This window comes from Mustela nivalis (genome assembly GCF_964662115.1).
Source record: "Mustela nivalis genome assembly, chromosome: 17".
Taxonomy (NCBI): domain Eukaryota; kingdom Metazoa; phylum Chordata; class Mammalia; order Carnivora; family Mustelidae; genus Mustela; species Mustela nivalis.
Genome location: NC_139036.1, coordinates 4,937,916 through 4,964,877, shown reverse-complemented (window position 1 = coordinate 4,964,877; position 26,962 = coordinate 4,937,916). Strand labels below are relative to the sequence as shown.

The following is a 26,962-nucleotide window of genomic DNA, read 5'->3' as shown; positions in this document are numbered from 1 at the left end:
AACCTTTGATATGTTAGATATTCCTTTTCATTCTGTTTCCTGCATTTTGGGATTTCCCTTGAGGCTTTCTCTCTGACCCATGGATTTTCCAGATGTGTGTTTAGTCTCTAAGTGTTTGGGGGTTGTCCTGTTATCTTATCTTTCTGTTTGCTTTCTGGTTTGATTCTGTTGTTTCAGTTCTCTTACATTTGTTGAGGTTGGTTTTATGGCCCTGGATATGGTCTGTCTCAGTATATGGCTCATGGGTACTTGAAAAAATGCGTGTTTTGCTGTCATTGGGTGGGGTGTTCTGTAAGTTTTGACTAGATCCTGTTGACTGATGGTGTGACTTAGTTCTTACGTGTCCTTGCTGATTTTCTATATAGCTGCTCTCTTTGTTGTTGAGGGAAGGCAGTTGATGTCTCCAGCTGTAATTATGAGTATGTTTAGATCTCCTTTCTGTTTTATCAATTCATGTAATTTGCAATGTCATTGCGTAGGGAAACACATTTGGGATTGCTGTGTCTTTTCGGTGGCTTAACCTTTTTGTCATTCTATAATGTCACTCTCTGTCTCTGGTAATTTTCTTTGCTTTGAAGTGTACTTTTACTAATATTAATATAACCATTCCTTTTTTTTTTCTTAGTAATGCTTACATGGTATGTTCTTGCCCACCTGTGACTTTCAATCTGCCAATAACATTACATTTATGAGTTTATTACAGACAGCAAGCCATTGTGTCACGTTTTGCAATCCACTACTGATCTCTGTCTTTTAATTGATATATTTAGCCCATTTAAATTTAATGTAATTATTGATATGTTAGAGTTTAATTCTGCTACTTAATTATTTTCTGGGTTCTTTTTTCATTTTGACTTATCCGTAATGTTTTTGTGTGTATCTCTTTGTATAGCTTTTTTAGTTTCTGCTCTACCTATTACATTTTATGCACATATAGTCACAGTTGAATGATGTCATCACTTTACCGTTCTAATGGAATGTAGAAGCTTTACTTCTCTTTAGGCCCCTTGACCTTTTCTCATTTATTATATAATAGTCTCAAGTATTTACTCTGTATATACTTATAACCACATCAGATGGTGTTAACATTTTTGATTCAACCATCAAATATAATTTAGAAAACAGGAGGAGAAGGAAAGCTTATTGTATATATCTGCATATTTGCTTGCCATATTCTTTCTTCATTCCTGATGTTTCAAGACACTTTTTTTTTTTTTTATTTTAAATCATGCTCTTTCTGTTTGGAGAATTTCTGTCAGCCATTCTTTAGGGTAGCTATGCTGCTGACAAAATCCCTTAGTTTTCTTCATCTAAGATTGTCTTAATTTCTTTTTCATTCCTGAAAGGTATTTTTTTCTGGATGTAGGATTCAGGGCTGGCTGCTTATTAAGCACTTGAAAAATGTTGTTCCATTCCTTTTGGCTTTCATGACTTTTGATGAGAAATCCACTGTCATTTGAATTGTTTTCCCTCTAAGAGAAGGTGATATTCTTCTCTTGCTGCTTTCAAGATTTTTCCCCCTTGTCTTGATTTTTCAGAAGTTTGACTCTGATATATCTTGGTGTGTATATTTTGGCTTTATCCTGTCTAGGGTTCCCATAACTTCTTGAATCTGTAGTTTTATGTATTTTGCCAAATTTGCAAGTTTTCAGCCACTATTCCTTTGAGTACTTTTCCAGCTTTGTCCTTTGCCACTCGAACTCAGACGATACACATGTTAGACCTTTCATTAGAGCCCCACATGTCCCTGAAGCTCTGTTCATTTGCCCTAGTTGGTTTTCTCTCTGTTCAGCTTGGGTAACTTTGTTTTTCTGGATTCAAGTTCACTGTTTCTTTCCTTAGTCCCCACCATCTGCTGTAGAGCCTGTCCTCTGAGGATTTTATTTCAAGCTATTGTATCTTTCGGTTCTAGAATTTCCATAGCTTTGCATTCCTATCTTCTGTTTCTTTTCTGAATGTTCTTAGTTTTTCTTTGTTTATAATTGCCCATTGAAGCATTTTTAATGAAGCTGCTTTAAAGGCTTTGCCAGATAATTTTAACATTTGTGATTTGCCACATACTGATTGTCTTTTTTTTTTTTTTTTTTTTTGCTTAATTTATATAATTCCCTTCATTTCATTCCTTGTCCTTGGTGTGACAGGTTATTTTCCACTGAAACCTGGCAATGGGGGGGGTATTATAAGAGTTAAGAGGCTCTGGGTCTTATTTAGCCGGCTTCCTCTAACACTTCCCTGAAGAGAGAGGGTACTGCCGCATCACTACCAGGGGAGGGTAGAAGTCCAGCTCCCATTCTCAGCTTCTGTTGACAAGAAGGAGGCACTCCTGATTCCTTCTGGGGAGGGGGGAGTGGGAAGTGTGGCTTCCAACTAGGCTTCCACTGATGCCACACTGCCTGGGAGGCAGAAGGGTGTCTCATTACTGCTCCATCAACACCATGGGGTAGAGGAAGTGACCTCATCACCACTGGGCAGCAGTGAAAGTCCTGGCTCTCACTAGGCTTCTTCCGACATCGCCCCCATCAGGGGATGGGGGTGGGGGGACTCTTGACTGTCTGGTGGGGTTGGAAGTCCAGGATCCCTGGTGGTCCTCACTGACACCGTAGTGTTGTAAGGGGCTCATTACTGGCGGGAAGGATGAAAGGCTTGGCTTTCTGAGATACCACTCATGGTTGGGGGAGGAGGGGTCAGACAGCTCATTAGAGCCCTGTCAGAGCGAAGTTCAGCACCCACCCCAGTCCCCCCAGTTTGGTCTTTGCTAGTAGAGATGGTGCCATAGTTCTTTCTGTGGTGTTTGACTGGAGTAATGCGGTTATTATCTAAAAGTTTTGTGTCTTGCTAGGTTGCCTCTTTGCTGAGCCTTTGGCTGGAAAGACCAGGCTTTTCTTGGGGCTTTTTCTGTCTGTACCCACTGGTGTCTCCAGGTTGTTGGCTCCTTGGGTCCAAGTCTAGGATATATGAGGCAAAAAAGAAATCCTTTTCCATTATGTTCACCACTATGTCCCCTTTATGTTTTCTCTTTCCTTTGTATGTTAGTTTTGTATATAATGTCCAGGACTTATACTGTACTTTGCAGGAGGAATAGGAGCAAGTACGTCTTCTTCACTTTGCGAGACCATTGTCAACTTTTTACATACTTAACACCTGTTTTTTGTGTGATCAAAAAGTAATGTGTAAAGTATATGTTATTATAAAAATGTTTTTACAGGGCACCTGGGTGGCTCACTTGGTTGGGCGTCTGCCTTCAGCTCCGGTCATATCCTGAGGTCCTGGGATCGAGCCCCACATCGGGCTTCCTGCTCAGCAGGGAGCCTGCCCGCCCCCCCCCCCCCCGCCTGCTGCTCCCCCTGCTTATGATCTCTGTCAAATGAATAAATAAGATCTTTTTAAAAAAGTGTTTTTTACCTAAGGTAAAAATGGTATCTAATCTTGCTTCTCAGACTCAGATTAACCCTTGGCAGGTAACCTTATATAATTTTTTAGATGTAAAGATTTTTTATTTTTAAGTCATCTCTACACCCAACATGGGGTTTGAACTCACAACTCTGAAATCTAGAGTCTCATGCTCTACTGACTGAGCCAGTCAGGTGCCCCTTTTTAGATGCAGATATAGGACTTTAAAAAGACATAATTGGAAGCATCTTGGGATCCTTTTGGTCACACTTAGCAGAAATGAACTTGTGCTAGGTAAATTAAAAAAGAAACTTAGCAGAAGAATATCAGAGTATCTTATAAAACCCACCCAAGCAAGCTTCTCGAGGGAGTTGACTCTCCCTCACCTTCTTTTCTCTCCTCAGCCTATTCTCTTGGGTCTTCTAGCCCCCTTACATATTTGATCCAGGTCGCCCAAACCTCCATCCAAGTCCAGTGGTCACTTCTCTGTCCTCATGTTTTAGATGTTATAGCAGTAGTCCATTCTCCCTCCTTGCATTATTCTTTTTTTTTTTTTTTTTTTTTTTTTGACAGAGAGAGATCACAAGTAGACAGAGAGGCAGGCAGAGGCGGGGTGGGGGGAAGCAGGCTCCCCACTGAGCAGAGAGCCCGATGCGGGGCTCGATCCCAGGACCCTACCCTGAGATCATGACCTGAGCCGAAGGCAGCAGCTTAACCCACTGAGCCACCCAGGCACCCTTCCTTGCATCATTCTTGTTTTGAGGGTCTGTGACATCATTGTCCCCTCTTTCTGCACAAAGCTCACCTTATCATCCTCCTGCTCATGCTTCACATGCCACCTCTTAACATTGGGTGCTCAAAATGTGATACAATGTGGACACAGTAGGACTCTTGTTTTCTCCTCTCCAATTGTCCTCACCCCGAACTTCTCCATGTCAGCCAGTGCAACCCACCAATCTTCATGAACGGAGGGGACAGAGGCAGCCAACTGTCTGGAAAGGGGGCACATCCACTTGGGGGCCAAACTTTAAATTAGCCATGATGCCAGCCCCGCCCACCTTCCATAGAGATTTTGGCCAGAACTGAAACCTGGATTTCCCAAATCCATTTCCATCTGATTTAGACACGATGCCCAAAACACACCAAGTGTCGGTCTTCAGTGTGGACTGTGAGTTTTTCTTTGTCGTTGTGAGTGTATTTGGTGAGACCAGGGAAAGACTGCCTCAGCGTCCACTGCCCGAACACCAGTGAACAGGCCCTCATAGTCCCAGGGAGTTCTAGACTGGGCTCTCTGGATCTCTCGAAATCAGTGTCTGATTTGTAAAAAGTTGTAAAAACCACACCTGGCCAAGTATCAGGACGAGTTTCTGATTTCAGTTCCGTCCACAAACCTTGCCGATTTCTTTTCTTGCCGGAGGAGTTTCTCTTGCACCCCTAAACCGTATTCATGAATGGGCTGGCAAGGGAGGAGGCGAGAGATTTTTTTACTTAAATAATTGGCAAGAGTTTAAAGAGAGGGAGGAGAAGGAGGCGGGCGGAGATGTGTGTGTCGGTGTCTGAGGTCAGGCACCTGTTGTTGGAAGGACAGAGAGAAGGCGGGAGTGCTGAGTGGTTCTCTCTCTGGGAGGGAGGAAAAATGTGGAGGGACGGGGAAGAATAATGGCTGAAACTGGTCTGTGCTGGATCTATTCCGATGGCAAAGCATCTGGATGTCAGAAGGCTCCACACAATCTTCCTTGCCCCAAACTATGAAAGAGTCACTCTGTCTTACAAACTGGCGAAGAACCTGGCAAGCGCGAGTAGCCTGTGATGAACACAAGTCATCATGACAACCACCGTCTTTGGCTGCTTCCAGAAAAACCAGAAAGCTGCCTGTATATGTGTAATTGGCCTTTCTCGAGCTTTTACATTTATTTATCTATCGCTTTGTTACCGTGCAAGCCTTTGTTGGCAAACAGGACAGGCTCTGCATTTGAAAGGCAGCTGGATTAAAATAGCCTCCCATGCCAAGTACTCAGGGGTTAGCCTGGGAGTTTTTACCTTGGCAAGTTCCTGTAGTCCTTGTCGCATTCCCCATCTTGGCAGTAATTTCAGTCTGCTTGTTTTGTGTTCCCCTTTATTGCACAGGGACACCCAGATGCTAGGGCATGCCGAGAAAGGCCAGGCATCATTTGCCAGCTGAGAGAGCCCTCTATGCCTCAGTCCTCTCATCTGTAAAATGGGGACAAGAATGTGTGTACCTCCTATGAATTCAGTGAATTAATTCGTAGAAAGAACCTAGAACAGTGCCTGGCACATAGTAACCCCCCAGTTAGCATTAGCTGCTATTATTCTAAGTATAATAGCAAAGGCAGCATCTGGGGTGCTGGGCAGCATCAGATGCTGCCTTTGCTATTATACTTAGAATAATAGCAGCTCAGTGGGTTAAAGCAGCTCAGTGGGTTAAAGCCTCTGCCTTCAGCTCAGGTCATGATCTCAGGGTCCTGGGATCGAGCCAGACGGCAAGCTCTCTGCTCAGCAGGGAGCCTGCTTTCCTCTCTCTCTCTGCCTACTTGTGATCTCTCTCTCTCTGTCAAATAAATAAATAAAATATTTTTTTTTAAAAAAGAAGCTAAAACATTTTTTAAAAATTAAAAAAAAAAAAATAGCAATGGCAGCCTGGGGCATGCTGTTCTCTTCTCTGGTTCTTTCCGATGATTCCCTGGGTAGGAGGGAGTCAGACAGAACTGGGTTCACGTGGCTCAAATCTTCCTGCCCATGCCGCGTGCTAGTTGTGCGACCTGGGGAAAGTCACATAGCCACCAGGACACTCCTGATCCTTGGATGTTCAGGGTTTTGCAAGGTTGCTCAGAAGGAACAAAGTCATGGGCTTCAAGCCCTAAGTGGTCTCTGGTATAGAGTCAGCTGAACGGACATGAGTGTCTTTCTCCTTCCTTTCCCTCCTCTTATTTCCTCCTGTTGGTCTTAACCACAACACTGGTCTTCCCAAGCAGCCTGGCACCCTTCCCTCGGTAAAGAAGGGCATGAGCAAAGGTGAGGAGTAAGTGAAGGTTTATCTCTGTTTCCTTGGCAGCTCTCCCTTTGCGTGCCCGTCTGCTTCACCTTCCTGCTCCCACGCCCCCTCCAACCACCACTGCTTCCCTTTTCCCATTTCCCCCCTTTTGTGGCCCTGCAGTCCTTCTGATGTCCACTCTCTACTTTCACTGCTGTCTGGGACGCATCTGTGAGCTAAATATCCCTCCATAGAGCTTGCATTTTGAAGAGTCAGCAAGGCCAGAGGAAGTGAGCCATCCTAACCCAGTGGGGAATGAATCACTGGCCATGAGAATTGGGGCAATTTGTGTGCAGGATGTCTTTGCTGGAAGCCTTGAATTATAACACAGAGGCACAACCCCCTACTCAGCCCTCTGAGTGTCTATCAAACAGCAGGGATCATTTCCTATGAACACGGCCCAGGGAAGAATTTGGGCTTTGAGAGTCAGGCCAACTTTGGATGTGCTTCCAGCTTGGCTCATAGGAATGGGGACCCCAAGAACTTGGGCAAATATGTGGCTGGCTCTCCCTGAGCTGTCGGAATTATGGGTGACTCTCATTATGGTAGTGGGCTGATGACGGTCATTAAACTAGGCAAGCCAGTGAAAGTGCCCCGCATGGTATCTGACACAGAACAGCCTCTTGAAATAGCCAGCCTTCCTGCCTACCCACCCTCTTTCCATCCTTCCTGTTCTGTAGACTGAAACTTACAGAGAATTGACATTCCTATGTAATATTGCAAAGGCGTCAATTAATTATTTGTTGTTTCCCTTTCTAAGTTGTGGTAGAACACGCATGACGTGAAATTTACCACCTCGGGGCACCTGGGTGGTTCCATCCATTGAGCGTCTGCCTTCGGCTCAGGTCATGATCCCAGGGTCCTAGGATCGAGCCCCGCATCGGGCTCCTTGCTCAGCAGAGAGTCTGCGTCTCCCTCTCCCTCTGCTTGAGCTCTCTCACTCTCCCTCTGTGTGAAATAAATAAATAAAAATCTTAAAAAAGATTTTTATTTATTTATTTGACACAGAGAGATCATAAGCAGGCAGAGAGGTAGACAGAGAGAGAGGCAGAGGCAGACTCCCCGCTGAGCAGAGAGCCTGATGAGGGGCTCGATCCCAGGACCCTGAGATCATGACCTGAGCTGGAGGCAGTGGCTTAACCCACTAAGCCTCCGAGGTGCCCCTAAATAAATAAAAATCTTTAAAAAATAAAATAAATAAAATAAAATTTACCATCTTCATGTTGGTAAGTGTATATAGATCAGTGGTGCGAAACACATTCATTTCATTGTATAAAACTAAAACTCTGCACCCGTGTCTCCTCCCCCAGCCCCTGACAACCACCATTCAGCTCTGTCTTTGTGAATCTCATTGCTCTGGGTGCCTCCTAGACAGGGAATTGTACAGTATTTTTCTCTTCGTGACTGGCTTATTTTTCTCAGCACAGTGTCCTCAGCACAGGTTCCTCCGTGTTGGAGCATGTGACAGGATTTCCTTCCTTTTTAAGGCTGCAGAATATCCCATTTCGGTATATGCCGTATTTTGAGTATCCATTCACCTGTGTCTGTGGACAGTTTGGCTCTTGTGAATAATGATGCCCTAACGCAGATTTACAGGGTCCATTCACGTCCCGGCAGTCAGCCCTTTTGGATATACTCCGTACTGGATCATGTGGTCGTTCTATTTTTAATTTTGGGGGAAATCACCAGCACCATTCCACATTCGGCAGTGCACGAGGCTTCCCATTTCTCCTCACCCTCACTAACCCTTCTTATTGTTCTGTTTTGTTTATGGTAGTCATCTGAATGGGCGCAAGGTGGTATCTCATTGTGGTTTTGGTTTTTTTTTTTTTTTTTAAGATTTTTTTGTTGATTTGGGAGAGGGAGGGTGAGACACAGGAGTGGGGGAGGGGCAGAGGGAGAGGGAGAAGCAGTCACCCCCACACCCCACCCCTCCAGCTGAGCAGGGAGCCTGGGGTACATGGGGCTTGATATCAGGACCCCGAGATCATGACCTGAGCTGAAGGCAGACACTTAAACGCTTAACTGACTGAAACACCCAGGCGCTTCTCTCTCCTTGTGGTTTTGATTTGCATTTCCCTATCCGTGAGTGATGTTAGCATCTTCTCATGTACCCGTCGGCCATCTGGATGTCTTCTTTAGAGCACTGTTTAGTCAAGTCCCTTGTCCATTTTTTTAAATGGTTGTTTGTTGTTGTTGCTGTTCTTGAGTTGTAGGAATTCTTTATGTATTCTGGATATTGGCTCCTTGTCAGATAGATGATTTACAAATATTTTCCCCCATTCTGTAGGTTTACCTCTTCACTCTCTTGACTCTGATGCACAGAGTTTTCAATTTTGATGGAGATCCACTTTATCTGTCTTTATTTTGTTGCTTTTTGGTGTCATAGGCAAGAAATCACGGGCAAATCCATGGTGAGGAAGCCTCTCTGTTATGTCTTCTGAGAGTTTTATCACTGAAGCTCTTTACATTGAGGCTCTGATCCATTTTTATTTAATTCTTTGATACCGAGTGTTCCCAGCTCATAATAATGTATGTATTTCCATTTATTTGCCTTCTTTTGTGTCCCTCAAAAGTTTTATTTCATTAAAACCGTGCCTATTCTTTTTTTTTTTTAAGATTTTATTTATTTATTTGACAGAGATCACAAGTAGGCAGAGAGGCAGGCAGAGAGAGAGAGGAGGAAGCAGGCTCCCTGCTGAGCAGAGAGGCCAATGCAGGGCTTGATCCCAGGACCCTGGGATCATGACCTGAGCTGAAGGCAGAGGCTTTAACCCAATGAGCCACCCAGGCACCCCAAAATCTTGCCTATTCTTAAAGTTTATTTTCTCTTCATATTTTTCTTTTTTTTTTTTCTAATGCAATTTCTGGTTTTTATTCATATAATGAAGCAATAGTTGATTTCTATCTTGTACCAAATTTCTGTATTTGTAGCAAACCACTTTACCTACCTCTCTTTGTGATAACCATGCCTTTGGTTGATTATTTTGGGTTCCTAGAAACATTCTGAAGGTGAAAAAATGATGAATTACGCCAACGCTTTAATCGGCAAAGGTAGAATTCATCGTAGCCTCAATGAATGAAATGGCTTGTGACATAGAAACGCCCAGAAACTACCTCACCCACACACTCATCGTGAAGTTACTCAGAAGGCTCCAGCAGAGCAATAAATGAATCAAAACAAGGAACTCATAATGAGGGGTGACATAGCATAAAAACAAAGAAACAAACAAACAAAAAAGTAAATCCGTCTTAAAGCTGCTGCCTTCTCCCCAACGAAACACTGCCATTTTCCTAGTTACTACATCTTACGTGAGTGTCAACAAGAATTATTTAAAGAATTGTGGTGTAGTGTAAAAATATTTAATACAAATCCAATCCAGATCTGCACTTTTTAAAAGTAATTTTACAACATTTAGAATAAGAGAGGGGCTAAATAAAATTGCAGGTTCAGAAACAATTTCTTAAAAACCATGTAGAAATTCTAGACCCAGCTCTGGTAAGGTTTTAAATCTTGATTAAAATGAATGATGTTGTCAGAAAACCTAAATTTACAAAGCTGACACATGAAGGAGTTGAATACTTATGCGATAATGTGAAAAGAAATTTTTTTTTATTATTCATTTATTTGACAGAGAGAAATCACAAGTAGGCAGAGAGACAGGCGGAAAGAGGTGGGAAGCAGGCTTCCCGCTGAGCAGAGAGCCCGATGCGGGGTTCGATCCCAGGACCCTGAGATCATGACCTGAGCCGAAGGCAGAGGCTCAACCTGCTGAGCAGCCCAGGCGCCCCAAGAAATTTTTTTTTTAAAGATTGTATTTATTTATTAGACAGAGAGAGAGATCACAAGTAGGCAGAGAGGCAGGCAGAGAGAGAGGAGGAGGCAGGCTCCCTGCTGAGCAGAGAACCTGACACGGGGCTTGATCCCAGGACCCTGAGCTGAAGGCAGAGGCTTAACAACTGAGCCACCCAGGCACCCCATGAAAAGAAATTTAAAAAAGGATTCTAGAGGGACGCCTGGGTGGCTCAGTTGGTTAAGCAGCTGCCTTCGGCTCAGGTCATGATCCCAGCGTCCTGGGATCGAGTCCCACATCAGGCTCCTTGCTCGGCAGGGAGCCTGCTTCTCCCTCTGCCTCTGCCTGCTTTTCTGTCTGCCTGTGCTTGCTCTCTGCCCCCCTCTCTCTCTGATAAATAAATAAAAAATCTTAAAAAAAAAAAGGATTCTAGAAATAACCTTGAGGAGAAGAGCCAAGGTAACACTGATGGATGGCAGAGGTTGACTCTCACCTAAGCAGGAGGGTGCCATGACTCCCCCGGGTTCTAGACTCAGATTCCAGTGATTTGCCACTTTCTAATCTGAGCAAGGCCTTTCTCTGCTCAGAGCCTCCATTTTCCTGTCTGTAGAATGGGAGGATGCACTAACTGGTTTCCAGGATGCCTTCCTAGTCAAATAGTCTAGTACGTGCGTGTCTTTGAAAGATAGAAGGCATCACTTCTCAAGCCTGACATCAGTGGAATCAACCAGAGAGTGTTTTATTTCCTGGCCCAGTCTCAAAGCTCTCTGGAATTGGGCCATAGAATTGTTTATGCCCAGAAAGCACGCTGATAGCTAATAGATAGCATTTACTGAACGCTTGTAAAAAGCCAGGCACAAATTTTCCACTAATTTATATTCTAGTTTCTCCTCAGATGGTGTAAGTGTTTCTCCTTTTACTAAACACGTTCTATCAACTCATTGTGTTCAACCCGAACCCTAGTAGACCCCAAGAACACACCTTGGAACAGGCATGCCCTATCCTTTTAGGCAATGGTCTCAAAGGAAGACCAGTCTTTGACTTTTTATGGTAACATTTGGTCATAGGTGTCATGAACGTGCTCCAAAATATACTGACTACTGATTTCTAGATTGCCATCAAAATGGAAACACAGTTTAAGTAGTCTCACAGGGAGCCCTCGGAGACCCTCCAAGAGCCTGAGAGATTCTCCATCCCAGTCGAGGAACACTGGGTTAGGGGGGAAGCAGCTAGCCCTGCATTGGTCCGCCCACCCGTAATTAGGAACTGTGACCCCACATGACGTGGGAACTTGAACCAGGGTAACGAAGGACAGTAAGGCATTGAATAACCAACTGGAGGTATGTTTAGAGGATATTAAGCCTATGGAAAGGGTCTTAGAACTATGGAGCCCAACCAACCAGCTTCCCTGAATGCTAACAACTCACGTAACTTGGTACGGTCAGGAAGTGATCATTGGTACAACACTGCTCACTAAACTGTGGACCTTATTTGGATTTTAGCCATCTTCTCCCCACCCAATGTCTCCTTTTAGTTCCAGAGTCCCATCCAGGATCCCACATTGTGTCTCCTCAAGTTCCTCCAATCTATGGCAGTTTCTTGATCTTCCTTTACCTTTAAGACCTTGACATTCTGGCGAGAACTGCTCAGTTATGTTATAGGATGTCTTCTCATGACTCAGTCATGATTATGCATGTTTTTGGTAAGAATCCTGCAGAAATGACATCGTGTCCCTCTCAGTGCATCCTATCAGGGGAGATAGGATCTGAACATATTTTATTGTTGGTAATATTAACTTGGATTATGAGGTTAAGGTGGTGCTGGGTTTCTCCACTGTGAAATTATTATTTTTCCCTTGCAATCAATTAATTTCTTAGAGGAAATACTCTGAGACTATGCAGGTATGCTGTCCCTTCTGAGATTTTCATCCATAGATTCTAACAGTCATATTGAGGATGGTTACTACTATGGCATTTGCCTAATGGTGGTTTTGTATTTTTCTCCTTCTAGCCACATTTATTGATTGGTATTCTTTTGTAAAAAAAAGATCGGTTCCTTCTCCTCCATTTATTCCTTTATTCAGCTGTTTAGAACATTAGTGTAGACTCATTATGTAGAGTATTTATTTCATTCTATAAATTATAATCCAGCACTTTCATTATTTATTTTGTTGTTAAAATTGTCCTGGCTTTAGCTGTTGGAAGCTCTTTCAAGCTGGCTCCCCTGTCCTCTGACACTCCCATCCCTTTTCAAGGAATGACTCATTTTCTGGCACTGTAAGATGTTCCTGGTTCATCTTATATATTTCCTGCCCCAGTCCTGAAATCAGCCATTCCTCTAAGGAACCCTGGTTCCTGTGAGTGGAGAATGGTATTTAGAAACCAAGACCTGGGCACTAGGTGTGCTCATTGCTACTGGGATGTCCTTTCCTGGCTCTTTCGGTAGAGCCAGAAAATATATGTACACATTTTTTAAAAAGGTTTTTTATTTATTTATTTTCAGACAAAGTTCATAAGTAGGCAGAGAGGCAGGGAGAGAGAGAGGAGGAAGCAGTCTCCCCACTGAGCAGAGCGCCTGATGCGAGGCTCAATCCCAGGACTCTGGGATCATGACCTGAGCCGAAGGCAGAGGCTTTAACCCACTGAGCCACCCAGGTGCCCCTATATGTATGCATTTTATTTTATTTTATTTTATTTTTTTTAAAGATTTTATTTATTTATCTGACAGAGAGAGATCACAAGCAGACAGAGAGGCAGGCAGAGAGAGAGAGAGGAGGAAGCAGGCTCCTTGCTGAGCAGAGAGCCCGACGCGGGGCTCGATCCCAGGACCCTGAGATCATGACCTGAGCCGAAGGCAGCGGCTTAACCCACTGAGCCACCCAGGCGCCCCTATGTATGCATTTTAACAGAAGCATACACACATCCATTTCACTTCTTTATGTATCTCTGTGTAAATACATTCAGAATCCATGAGTTCATGCTGATTTCTCCAACTCCCATCTAACCAGGTTGGCTCATTCTAGATTTCCCCTACTCCTTATTTGTCACTTCTTTCTCCTACAGTGAGAAGCTGGCTCTCATAACCTATGATACATTTACTTGTTTGCTTAGTCATAGCACACACATAAAGAGGTCTCCATATTTTAAACACACATCCCTATGGCAAACAGGTTTAATAATTACAAAATGATGTTGATGTGTAGTTCTTTTTGTCTTTAGCCTTATAGTAGCCAGTCAAAATACTATTTTCCAAAGTTCCTCCATTTAATTCTTTCTTCCCCCGTCCCTTTCAATGTGGTTATGTTACTCATTCACCATGCATTTGGGTCCATTCGTTTTGTAGACTTTTGTCCCCCGTCCGCCGCAATCCCAGTTGACCTGAGCTATTTATTTAATTTTGGGTATGTAAAACCTTGCTGTAGTTCTGAGAGTCAAAGGGTTACATAGAAATTGCCCCAAAGAAGTGTTGCCCTTCCTCCTCCCCAGATCATTCTCCTCTCCTTCTCACTCCTTTCTTACCCCAGTATCTTTAGTTTTGAGTGTATCCTTCCTGCTTTGAATGGTGAGAAATTTTAAAATTAGGTCACAGAAGAGATTCTGCCTTGAACTGTCATGGGGAGAAGAGTGGGGCCCGAGAAGGGAGGTCAAACCACAGGGGCAGAGGGAGGAGTGATGAGGGACCAACGCGGGGAGGGTCCATGCAGGACCACATGCCTTGGTGCCTTTCTTATTCCCACCTGTGGAACTAAGGTTTCAAAGCATAGGCCTGGAATATTCCAGAACAGCAGGGGAACTGTGTGGGTGCCGGCCAGAGCCTGGAGGTACCTATTTCTCCTGCTATGAGATGTAAGATCTCTGCCTCTGCCATTCCACAGTGTTTGAGAAATCCTCCAAGAAAAGAAGCCCCAGTGGGGCTGCCCCAGGAGAGTCGGACCTAAGCAGACCTTCCACCAGTCCTGCACATTTGGGAAGATGACCCTGTCTTGCATCATGAGGTCAGGTGAACATGTGAAGAGGAGGTCTCCCTCTGTGCCCTCTGGGCTCACCCCTCCCCAGCTGCAGGCCTCCCTGTTCTGCTCAGGGTCCCCACTAAGGACTCACCCTTACTGACTCAGAAGAGGAACTTGGAGATGGGGGCAAGCCCGGCTGCCGACTATTTCAACATGACCCCACCACGGGTGAGGGCCATTCCCATTCCTGGCAGCTGCTGGAATTTCACAATAGATGCTTCTCTTACCAAGGTGCTGAGGGAAGCCAGGCCTTGCCTGGCGATCTCTGAAAAAAGGCATCATCCTTTGGGAGGGAGGGAGTGCCACCTTCTTTCCCCTTCCTCTCTGCCCCAAAGCCAGTAGGGTTCTGCTAACAAGTCACAAGAAACAGCTGATGACTGACTCATCAAATGGAAATGAGGGTGCAAAGGACCAGGTGGTGAGCCACGATGCTCTGGGTTAACCCCCAGGGCAGCTCAGCTGAGGGTCCCCCCACCTCGCCCTGGTCAGGCTCCCACCTGCCTGGGCTCCCAGGGCCCAGTGCCTTGGGCAAGTCAGCCTCTCAGAGCAGCTGAGGGAAAACTCTATATGGTGTCATGATGCCAGGGGGAGTTGGCATGCTGAGAGCTGTGCCATGTGCCCTGGGGATCCCTGCCCCATCCCGGGAGAAGGCCTTGATCGTCTTCAGTCAACTGCTGGGAGATGGGAGTCTTGGGGGCCTGGAGAAGGGAAGGAGTGTGGGCCAGGAGGCGTTGGAGGGGCGCTGTGAAGGCTGCTCAAAGCAGCCCCAGGACACTGTGTCCTGACCCCCTCAGGACAGGGGTGCAGCAGAGGCAGTGTTGGCTGAAAACGTTGATTTGCATCTTGTATTTACAGTGGGACGCGATAGGGCAGGATGACTAATGTCTGCCTCGTGACACCCGGGTGTCCCTTGCCGCAGGGACTGGGCGGAGGGGACTCTAAACCCAGTCATTGTGGTTCAGCCCTAGGTTCAGACTGGAGATGCTCTGGTTCAGCAGGTACTGAGCTTCCAGTCCTGATCCCCTTGCTGGAGGGTGGGTAGCTGGTGTAGACAGACATGGACATGGGGGGCTCAGGATTCCTTATAGCTGGGGAGGTAGGTTCTCTTAAAGCAAGACCATGTTATAGCTAATTAAGTCTTCATTTTGGGAGGTGTGAACATGAGCTGATTTTCTTTTTCTTCTGATAACTGGCATCTTGACTGTGCTGAGAGCGCCCTGTAGTGGCCAGGCCCAGGCCCCCTGCATTCATATCCCAGCTTTGCCACCTCTTCACTGTGTGACCTTGGGCAAGTCGTGTAACTTCTCTGTGCCACAGATGACCCATCTCTCCATCTGCCTCCCCAGAGGAGATCCCCCCATCAGCCTCTTACTGCTAACTTTCCCTTCCCCTGCCTCCCCTGCGGGGAGCCCTCCAGGGCCAACTACCAACAAAAGAGCCCGGGTCCAGCTTTTGTGGCTAGACCCCACCCCTCGTCCTCCCCACAAGGACCTCTCACATCTCCTTACCGGCCCTCCCTGCTTTCCCCCTCAGCCCTGCTGTGGCTCACAGGGAGCCCGAAGCCAGCGTGCTTCCTAAGCAGTCACGCGACAACAAAATGGCAGCCCCCCCCCCTGCCCACCTGGCAGGTGTCTGGTCTGGAGAAGGGATTCTCTTAAAGACAAACCCCACCCCCACCCCCGCCCTTGGCTTTGGTAGAGAGAGGAGAGTCCTCTGGAATTCTTGACAGCATGTCTTCCCAGTCTTCCTGTATTTGCGGGCACGGGTAGGTGGCTGTGCCCCTTCTGGACGGACCCCTCCCATTGAGGCCCCCTGGGGTAACTGCCCCCCTCCCCGCTGCTGGCTCACCGTGACTCTTTAGAACATGAGCAGGTGGGTCACTGAGCACGTTTTGTCCCCCGAGTTGGGTCTTGGCCACAGTCGGGGAGCACAGAAGGAGTCCTCGATTCCGTTGTCTGCTTGCAGCCCAGCCGGCTCTCCCAGCCGGGCGCCCACCCTGGGGCTGCTCCATCCCCTCCCTGGGGCTAGGCTTCCCCTTCTGCAAAATGAAGGACTTAATGCAGGGGCGGGCGGTGGGGGGCAGCCTCTGAGCTCCTTCCAAGAACCCACCCTGGGGCTCGTGGGGAAAAACCAGCCTTGGGGAGGCAGAGGGTCTTCTGATGCCATGTGAGCCATCCACACCCCAGAGTCATCCTTCTGAAGGTGCCTGAGCTCCCAGCTCCTGCAATGGATACCAGGAGCCCTGAGTTTGGGGAGGACTAAGCTGGAGAGGGTCCTGTCCTGGGGCTCCACTACAAGCAGAAGGCTGTGGCCTCGTCACTGGGGTCCGTTCCCAGGACGCACACCCAGGACCCCAAAGCCCGCACCCTGCACCATCTAGCTCAGTGGCAGTGAACTCATTGCCTGGGCTGCCCAGGGAGGAATCAGGGACATTGGAAGGGCCCAGGGACATCCTTGGGCTGCCGGTGCCGCTCACGGAAACAGCCAGCGTCCTGAATCCCTGGTGAGAGGTTTTCCCGAGCTCAGTCTGCCACCACAGCAGCCGGGAGATGGGGGGCCTGGCCCTCTGTTCCAGGGTCTCAGTCCTTGGCAGGCTCGCCCCTGCACCCAGACTTCTGCACATGCTGCCTCTTCTTTCTGAATGTTCTTCCTCTCGCTTCTCTCCTCTCTTCCTCATCCAGCTTCGTGATCTCTTCAGGGAGGCTTCCCCGATGGCCTAGCATGGGCTCCCCATCTGGCCTGCCCCTGGCGCCATCTGTCTTCACAGCATCACCTTCCGCGATGACCTCTTTCTTGGTCCATTAAGCGGTCCGGTGTCTGTGTCTGACACCAAGGAGCACGGCCCAGCAAGGACCTTGCTGATGTGGGGAGACGCTGGACAGCTCACAGAGGGCCCATGTGTCCCTGATCAGGCGTGCGGTTCCTCCTGGGCTGGGGAAGTAGGAGGATTTGCCTACATGGGGCCCCCACGAGCCAAGGGTTCCAGTCACGCAGCTGGGTTCCCATTTGGATTTTGCAGTTTTGCATGTCGTTTGCATGGCCCAGCTCTAAGCTCAGGGCTTCTTCTTGTGGTTTCCTGGTCCCTCCCCAGTTCCACCGAGCTGGACCATGGCCTCCTCAGCTCGTCACCAGGACCTGGCCTGACAGGCCAGCAACAGGGTCCTCTCAGAAGGGGTGAATGCGGGAGAGTGGGAGGGCGCCAAAGCCTGTGGCGGGATGACTTTCGTGGCCTGAGAGCACACTGGGGTCATCCGCTGTGGCATTCTTGCCAACAGTCCTCTGGGGTCGGTGCCTTGTTAAGCCCATTTTATAGAAAAGGAAACTGAGGTTCGGCAGCTTTCTCCCTGCCCATCCCTGGGGCCTGGGGGGGGGGGCAGAGAAAAAGCCCCCTCCCTACGTGATTCTGATTTTTCTCCAGGAGTCCTCTTGCCCACTGGGGTGTGGCTCCTCCCAGGCACTCATGGGGACACTTGCTGCTGCCTGGTGGGGCAGGCAGGCCCCCATTCACCTCACAGCCTGCATCGCTGAACTATTGAGCTGCAGCGACTGTAACCCCTGCCCCCCCGTGCTGCACTCTCGGCGAGGCTGAGGGAGCTCCATGCTGCTGGTCCATGTGCTTCTCCAGCCTGTGGCTCTCCCGGCTGACGGGTGTCTGTCCCCTGTGCAGGCGATGACTCAGGATGCAGCCAGGGGCCACGACGTGCACGGAGGACCGCATCCAGCATGCCCTGGACCGCTGCCTGCATGGGCTCAGCCTCAGCCGCTGCTCCACCTCCTGGTCAGGTAGGTCCAGTGGGGGGAGGCGGGGAGGGTAGAGGGGCTGGTGGGGCCCAAAAAGCCTCGGGGTGTGTGTGTGTGTGTGACAGTGAGCCCTGGAGTGCTTACAGAAGCCGGCGGGTTCTGGTTCTAGAGCCAGACCTCCCCTAAGCCGGTGCGCGGCACAGCACCTGATGGAGAGTAGCCCCTCAGAACGTGGCACTCTGTCTTCCCCCAATGTCTTCCTCCTCCCCCTCCTCCTCCTCCTCCTCCTCCTCCTCTTCCTCAGGGCTATCTTGCTTTCTTCACTTGCATCAGAAACACAGGTCCTGGAAGAAGCTATGGGTCCTGCTTAGAAGAACCACAGCTGCTGATTCCAAAAGAACCGCTCGGAATTCATAGATGACTCACCCCAGAATTCTGTTGCATTGGGTTCTGGTTCCTTCCAGAGCCCCATCTCCTTTCTGCCCATAGGACAAGGGGGGATCTCAGCCGAGCTTCAGTGATCAGGAAGCTTCCACATCACATGTTTCCCAGGACCCAGGCTTATCTGCAGGCAGGGGCAATTCTATCTCTGAAGACTGGTGCCTACTTTTGATCATTTCTCATGCTTCTAAGAGTGTTCATATCCCATATCCCACTTGCCTCTCTGACTAACCCCATAAGATAGGTAGCCACTGCTCCTTGAACATACCCGGTTCCTTCCCTGGTTCCTTCCTACCTCAGGACCTTTGCACTCACTTGCTGCCTGGAACTCTTCCCTCGGAATGACACGTAGCTGGCTCCTCATCTAGGCCTCAGACCAAGTGTCACCTCCTCTGAGATGTTTTCCTTGGTCTTTGGAATTACACAGATCTAGATTAAAGCTGTCTCTCACTGGCTGCTGTCACATGAATGGGTTAACCACTTGGGACCCCACCTGCCTCACCTGTAAAGGGAGAGTGGCGGCCACAGGAGCTTCTTCCTGAAGGGCGGAGGGGAGACTCAGGGGGACAGAGTCCATGTATGCAAGAGCCTAGCACCTTAGCGGCACACAGTAGGGGTCAGTCAGTGGTCCTTTACTGCCTACGGTCTGGATGGAACCTAAGCATAGACAATAGAGTTGGTGGGGGGCGGCATAATTACGTAAAAGAAGACAAAAGTATCTGACTTTGGCCAATTTTACAAAACCCCATGTCCGCATGAAAATGTTGTGAGGGTCTCCCCAAACTTGTAAGGAGCCCAAGCTCCTGAAGGTGCCTGCAGCACAAACTCCCTGCAGCTCACGGCTGGCTCCCCTCGCCTCCCCCCGCTACGCTGGCCTCTACCACGCGCACACGCGCACAGGCACACGGGCCTCCATGTGCACCCCACCAACTTCCAGGGGTTTACCACTGCTGCCTACGGGGAAATAGAGTCTGGCACAGTAAGGAAGTCTGGGGAAGTTACACAAGGACAGAAGTGCCCACTCTGGCTTTCAAAAGCTACACAGATGTAGTGTCCCCTTTCCTGGGCCCCCAGCCAGGCAGTCCCAGGGTGGACTCTCGGTCTCTCTCGGAGGCTTGGTCTTGCTTTGGGACAGAGCTTGCCATGACTCTTCTTCTCCTCTTTCCCGAACTTTCTGCCTCTGCCCTCCTTCCCTGCACCTTGCAGATTCCAGCACCCCCTGTAGGAGCCAGAGCCGCAGAATGGTGGCCTCTCAAGGGGACCCCAGCCCGTCTCTGTGTCTTATGAGCGCCGCTCTCTGCAGGACTGCAGGCACTCGTCTCGATGAGGCATGATGGTGTTGGCTGTTGATCCAGAGTCTTCTCAGTCCGTCCCTTTAACCAGGAGGGCCCCCGTGCAGCCCCCGGGGATTCCCGCTGCTCTCCGGACCTGACCCGAACTCCCACCTCTCTCTCTGCCTTTGCAGCTGGCCTGTGTCTCAACTGCTGGAGCCTGCAGGAGCTGGTCAGCAGGGACCCGGGCCACTTCCTCATCCTCCTGGAGCAGATCCTGCAGAAAACCCGAGAGGTGGGCGCCGGCCAGGGGTCAAAGACGCGAGGGAAAGGTCCCCATGGAGTGCTGGTTCTGGGGTGTGCTTGGCCCAGCGTGGGGGGTTGACAAAGGGCACTGGGAACCCCTGACTTTTCTGTTCCAGCAGTGCTTGGGGATTGAACGTTTCTAGGAGGGGCTTGTGGTCCTTTCAGTAAGAGAATGAGGATTCCTAAAATTCAGGAGTCCGGATTCTGAGTTTAAGCTGCTTCTTCTTCTTGTTCTTGTTCTTGTTCTTCTTCTTCTTTTTTTTTTTTTTTTTTTTTTTTTTTTTTTTTTTTAGGGAGAGAGAGCAAATACAAGCGGGTTAGGGGCAGAGGGAGAGGCAGAAAGAGGATCTCGGGCAGGCTCCTCGCCCAGCATGGAGCCGACTCAGGGCTCGAGCTCATGACCCTGAGATCACAACCTGAGCCCAGCTCAACAGTCAGATGCTCCACCGACTGAACCCACAGGCGCCCCCCACTTTCAGCTGCTTCCTAAGACAGACATTTCTTGCAAGTCTGGGTATTCACTAGAGAGGAGGGAGGAAGCTCTCCCGAATTCCTTTCCTTGGGAAGAGCCAGGAAAGTAGACACAGAAGAGAAAACCGATTAAACAGCGAGACCATATGAAGAGGCTTTTCCGACTAAGAAGAAGGGTGTGTTTCAGGCTCAGCTGGGCTGGGCTTCTAGAACAGCTGGGGATCCGTAAAGAGGGTGCTAGCTCTTCTATAAAGAATTGTCTTCTTAAGTGTTTTGTTTTTTTTTTTAAACATGTGACTTTTTCAGCTGCCCTGAACTGTCTTGGTTTATCAGAACACCCAAGGCCCCAGTTCTGGTACCACCATTTACAAGGTGCTGTTAGACCCCGACCATAATAAGCAGGCCAACTCAGTTGGCCTGCTTAAACTGCCTTTGGGGTGTTTAGTTTATAAACGCAATTCTCTGCAGCCATGTAGCAATAGGGGAGGATTTTTAGGAGGGACCAAGGAGCGGGTGTATCAGGCACATGGTTCAGGGTAAAGAGAAGAATTCTCAGTGCACCACAGAGGGTGGGCCTTTCTCTGCATCTCTGATGCCCACGAGTTCCAGAAGGGGCCGACACCTTTAGCATGTTGACCGAAGGATTCTAAATCCCGTGCAAATGTACAGTGGCAAGTGGGTCAAAGAATGAGTTGAGGAGTACATAAACCTTGGAAACAAACATGGAAAGAATGTTGCCTCGGTTACAATAAAATAAATGCAAATTAAAACCATAATGAGACAGTCTTTGCCTAGCAAATCAGCAAAAAAAAAAAAAAAAAATTACAATGAGGAATGCAGGGAAGGGTTAGAGTGAAACCCGTGCTTTCGTATGCACAGCATATTAAAATTGGCACAGTCCTTCTGGAGAGTAACTTGGCAGGGTGCTTCAAAGGTCAGAAATATGTTTATGGGCTTTGATCTGTTGATCCCATTTCTTGAACTCGAACCTAGAGAAGTAATCCAAATTGTGGAAAAAAGTGCACAAAGTAACGTGCATTGTAAAAGGATTTAAAACAGCAGGAAGATAATCTCAAAGGTCCAGAATGAAGCTAATAAATGACAGAGATCTAGCAGAAGAAATATTGCGCAGGTAATAAAAAGATGGGCATTATCCAAAGGTATAAACAAATTTTAATGTATAAAAAAATGCATCAGTGAGATTTATTAAACGGTGTACTGAAAATTGACTAAACGTCTGAAAAAATGCAGAGTGCGTTTCCTAGCACATACCACACAGCAAGTGGGATTCTAAGTGCATTAAAAATTTACATTTAAGAAAATGAAGCTGCAGAGGAAAGAAGAAAAAGTGTATATGAATATTAACATGATGCTTGCTTGCCAAAGCAAAAATCCATAAGGGAAGAAAAAACAAACACTTCTAATATTGAGACATCAGGAAAAGAAATCTATAAATTAAAAGCTACACAATAGGGGCGCCTGGGTGGCTCAGTGGGTTGAGTGTCTGCCTTTGGCTCAGGTCATGATCCCAGGGTCCTGGGATCGAGTCCCATGTCAGGCTCCCTGCTCAGTGGAGAGCCTGCTTCTCCCTCTCTCCGCTGCTCACACTCTCTCTCTTGCTATCTTTCTCTCTCTAGTAAATAAATAAGATCTTAAAAAAAAAAATGACAACAACAAATTTGAAAAAATACAACCCAAATAAAATGGAAATGTGTAACTAGGAGCAGGGGGAAAAGGTAGTCTTAGAGATGATGTAGCAAAACAGAAATTCATTTATAAATAATAATAGTTTAAAACTGAGTAAAAATATACACACACTGATTTACATGTCTGCAGAGGAAAATACAGAGAAAAAATGGTGTTAGGAGAACTCATTGCGACATGAGCGGTGATTGCGTTTGGAGGGGAGATATTGTGAGTGCTTTTTTTTTTTTTAAACTTGTATTTCCCAAATTATTGCCTTGTGGTTACCTTACTTTTCCCGTAAGAAAGAAAGGACAGAACAAGAAAACGCCACTCTGTTCTGCACCTGTGATGAACCTCACGCTCTCCTCCTGTCCTGTCCGCAGGTCCAAGAGAAGGGCACTTATGACCTTCTCGCGCCCTTGGCCCTTCTCTTCTACTCAACTGTCCTCTGTGTAAGTTCCAGTGTGGCGGGCCGGGGGAGGCAGGAGAGGCTGGGGAGGGAGGATCTCACTCCTCCAGAGATAAGCCGGGACCTTGAAACAGGTGTCAGCTGTCTGATGGCTTTCCAGGGGGGCCACCATGAGAGGCCTCAGGGCTCCGTGCGGATGCTGTGGTGCCTGGCACAGCTGGGCTCCCGTGGGGAGTCTGTCATCCACGGCCCGTTCAGGAGCTGTGACACGGATTCTGCTGAGGGGTTTCCGGTCCACCCCGTTCTGTACCCCCAGAGTCGGTTCCCCCGGGGTGAGCATCCCGTCTTCCCCAGACCGGTGGCATCCAACGGCCACACGTATGTGGGATCCCATCTACTTCCGAGTGTAACCTTTGCCTCAAGTGGGGATATGCAAATACAGGTGGTTCAGCCACTGAAGACCATTCCCCAAATGACCAGGAGCAGTGGCACCATTAGGCTGACGACCCCCCCCCCGCCCAGGTGACAGCTTTACAAAGGGGCACTCTCACGTGTTGGGTCTTATGTGGGGTGAAAGCATGGCCCCCGGGTACCATCTGGCCCATGTGTAACTCCCTCCCTGCGGATAACTTCCGGTTCTTTCTTCCCCTGTCCCGGGACATACTGCTGCCGGGAACAGAGTGCCTTCTGTGGAACATTCCAGAAAGGAGCAGGGTCTGTTGCGGAGTATCAGGCAGCTCTCTCTCAGCCAGACCTCTCTCTCCATCCAGACACCACACTTCCCACCTGATTCGGATCTCCTTCTGAAAGCAGCCAGGACCTACCACCGCTTCCTGACCTGGCCCGTTCCCTATTGCAGCATCTCCCAGGAGCTGCTCACCTTCATCGACGCTGAGCTCAAGGCCCCGGGTGAGTGCTGGCGTGGCAGGCGTGGGGACTTCGTGGTGCACCCGGTGGCTGACGGCGGCAACGCAAAGGAGAATTCTTAGGGGAAGCAGCGGGGGTTCAGGGCAAGGAGACCCCGCTGCACGGTCTGTGCTTGGACTCTGGTTCACCAAAGAGTTTCCGAGACTGCCTGGGTCAGACAGAGGAGCCCACGTAATACTGACCAGAGACCCCTGCTGGTCCTCTTTGCCTCAGGAGCAAATAGGGAAATGCATGTGTGGACCGATGGCGCTCTGACCAGGGGAGTGACCCCGGCCAGGGGCGGACAGGTTGATGGGCGCCGTGACAGGTGTGGACAAGGGCCTGGTGCCACGTTTGTACATGTGGGGTCTGAAAAGGAGGAATTCTTGAAAAATGGCAAGTGCTCCAAATAAACACAAAAACGAGGGCCTGGCAAGCCGTTCTAAAGCAAGAGAAAACCTAAGGAGGTAACATTTACCGTGAGGTGGCCCGAGGGAGTAATTCATCAGCCTCAAAGGAATAACGTCATGTAAAGGTCCTTAGTGATGCCCTTAATACATTTGACAAAACTCAACATTCATCCCTAACATCCGAAACCCCGGTAATATATAGAAGTGTTCTTAAGGGGGTAACAGCCCACAGGGAAATGCTAGAGACATTTCCATTTCAGTCAGTACCTTCCTCTCTGTGCTTATTGGTGTTTTACCTATGCAAATAGGCAAAAATAGAATATTTCTTCTTCCGGAGAAAGTAATATTTTAATTACGCTGAGATCAGGCAATTGTTTATCTGTCAGGACTAAGAGACTCACCCACAGAATGGACTGAACTAGTCAAGAGAGCGCTAATGGCATTCGCCAGTGAGAGGACACAGTGATGGGGGAAAAACCCAACAATTTATAATAGCAACTAAACATATAAAAGAAGAAAGAGAGATGCGAATCTCTCTTCTATGTTACCTACACAGAGAAACAAACTTAAGGAGAAGTAATCTAAGAGAGGCATTGCCAGATTGAATCAAGATTTGTTATATGACGAAGCGGCCTGAAACCAAGGAGGAATCAACTCGGTCCTTTGATAAATGGCATCAGGACCACTGACCGACCATCAAAACTGAGCTACGGTTCTATCTCAAAAATAAACCAGTAAATAAGAGTTCGATCTCAAACATAAAATACATTTCAGGTGGATTGAAGGTCAAGTGTGGAAAAAAGAGACCATGAATGTAATAGAAGAAAAGTAGGTTACAGGACCCACGCAGAGTGGAGAAGAGATACCAAATGGTAACCTCCCCCTGCCACCCAGGCGAAAAGGATCAAAGAGAAGGCTGACAGATTTGGGAACATTTAAAGCTCTTCTATAGCTATTCAGTCATTAAGGATATAGAGGCAGAGGCACCGAGGGCAAAAGATGTCGAGTCATCTGTTGAGTTAAAAAGCAGGTCCCCAAAATGCTATATGTTATAATCCCATTTTTTGTTTTTTTGTTTTTCTCTTAAATTTATATAGGTACCAGACCCTGTTTAGCGCCCATGACACCTAGCTCTAGTCACGCACACTGCACACACACAGGACAGGAACACCAAATCCTGCTCTCCAGGAGTTCCTGGAACCCAAGAGAGCTCAGGAAGGCAGCTTAGTGTGTCAACTCCGGGGGTGGTGGTGGTGGTGGTGGTGGTGGTGGTGGTGGTGGTGGTGGTGGTGGCGGCGGCGGGGAGTGGGGGGCTTCCTGCCTTCCTTCCCCAACCATCTGATTTGTCCGCCCCCAAACAGTCAGTCAGGCTGGCTGTCTCCTCCCGACCAATCCGCTCATCTGTCTCCTCCCAGCCCATCTGTGGATCTGTCTTCTCCCAACCAATCAGCTTCTCCGTCTCCTGCCAATCAATCCGTGGGAATGGGCTCAGGTTAGGGTAGGCGGGTCCCAAAGCCCACCTGTTCCTAGGACCTCTGCGCATCCTAGAGGCGTGGGTGCAAGAATTTAGAAACCGGGGAGGCCCGGAGGAGAGGTGCTCAGGCACGTGGTGAATAGACAGCTCGCCGGTCTAACTTTGCGAAGCGCCCTAAGTGGACAAGCGAGTTCAGGATTAATCTCTTCCATTCCCTTCCCCCCACCTGCTCCCCCAAACCACCAGATCTGCATTGCCAGGGCTTCTTCCTGGGGACGAGAATTCCTTTAACAAGAAGGCTAAGCTTTTCTTCTCTCCTATAAGGTAGACAGAAAGGATTCAAAATGCAAATACCCTAGGAGAGCCTTCAGTGGGTAATCACAGATCTAAGTGACTCTTTTTTACTTTGAAATGAGGAGGGGAGAGCGGGGAATGTAGGGCTGGGGGAGACCATCACTTCCCTGCACGCAGGGAGACCGTTCCCAATGTCAGGTAGTACCAGCCGGCTCTTGTCCGCTGAACCCACGCTATGCTTTGAGATGTTTGCAGGGGAGGGGGGCATCTGGGTGGGGCAGTCTGCTGGGCAGCCCAGCGAGCGTGGAGGGCAGGCTGTGGAGGGAGAAGGTCTGATGCTGGGATGGCAGGGTTCTACACCTGGGGAACAAAAGTCAGGCAGAGTAGCAGGCAGAGCTGGAGATGGGATAGGGTTCTTGGGCTCAGAGCAGAGGACCCTGGGAAGTCTGGTCCCTCACTGCAGAGCGCCTCCCTCCGTGACACTGCCTGGGGGGCGGTGTGATACTGCAGATGTCCTGGTGATGGAGGGGAAGGCCAGCACCTGTGTGGAGAGGGTGGTGTCCTGCCTGTGCTGGGAACTCGTCCTCTTCCAGGGAAAGCAGAACCGAAATAGGAAATCACGGACTCTTCGGCATGTCAGAGAGTCATTTCCAATCAGTAAAAAAAAAAAAAAAAAGAAAAAAACAGAAAAAACCCCTAACATGTAGAAACACAGGGAGCCTTCGTCAAAGACACTGAGCTCATTACCGAGGGAACCCGCAAGATGGCAGGGCTGGTTTAAAGGAGGATATGAGAGCCCGATGGAAGTTTCTTGATAAACCAGAAAGATTGCAGAATTAGATGCGGAATTGGTTAACATCATAGAGGGGGGTAACACCGTAGCCTGTGGGTGCACTTTTCTATGGGACAAAAATCCCTTCAATCGTCTCCCCCAGGTTCACCTCCCACTTCTCAGAACCTCAGCCATGGCCAGTGGTGACTAGCAAATTAGGCTAAATCACCCTTTCCGCTATGATCCCGAAGTGGGATGGTTGGAAAGGGCTGTAGCCAAGCTTTTGTCAGGGCACGTGGGACTGTTTTCCCTTATGGCAGGTCCCCATCCCCCATCCTCCCTGCCGAGGGAGGCAGCGGGACGGAGGCTGCGGAGTGAGCTCTCCAAGGAGAAGCTGAGGCTGAATCACTTAGTGGTTCCTGGTACTTGGTATGACGCCGTGGTGGCCTCAAATTCTGGAGCTGTGTCCCCTGTGGCAAGACACGTATTTAACTTACAGGAGCTCTCGTTTCTCATCTGTAGGATGGGTAGCCTCA

At 48.4% G+C, this 26,962-nt stretch overlaps 1 protein-coding gene across 4 annotated transcripts in view; it reads left to right on the top strand.

Annotated features, from left to right (window-relative positions):
• PIK3R5 (phosphoinositide-3-kinase regulatory subunit 5) overlaps positions 1-26,962 on the top strand; it is a 64,482-nt gene that overhangs the window by 22,637 nt on the left and 14,883 nt on the right. For 2 of the 4 annotated variants that reach the window (XM_082708208.1, XM_082708207.1), the window contains exons 2-5: positions 17,913-18,028; positions 19,893-19,993; positions 22,545-22,613; positions 23,341-23,479. In XM_082708208.1, the coding sequence (XP_082564334.1) occupies positions 17,926-18,028; positions 19,893-19,993; positions 22,545-22,613; positions 23,341-23,479 (412 nt within the window). In that variant the 5' untranslated portion in view covers positions 17,913-17,925. The remainder of the gene's footprint in view (positions 1-17,912; positions 18,029-19,892; positions 19,994-22,544; positions 22,614-23,340; positions 23,480-26,962) is intronic. The other 2 variants (XM_082708210.1, XM_082708209.1) reach the window with 1 other exon arrangement.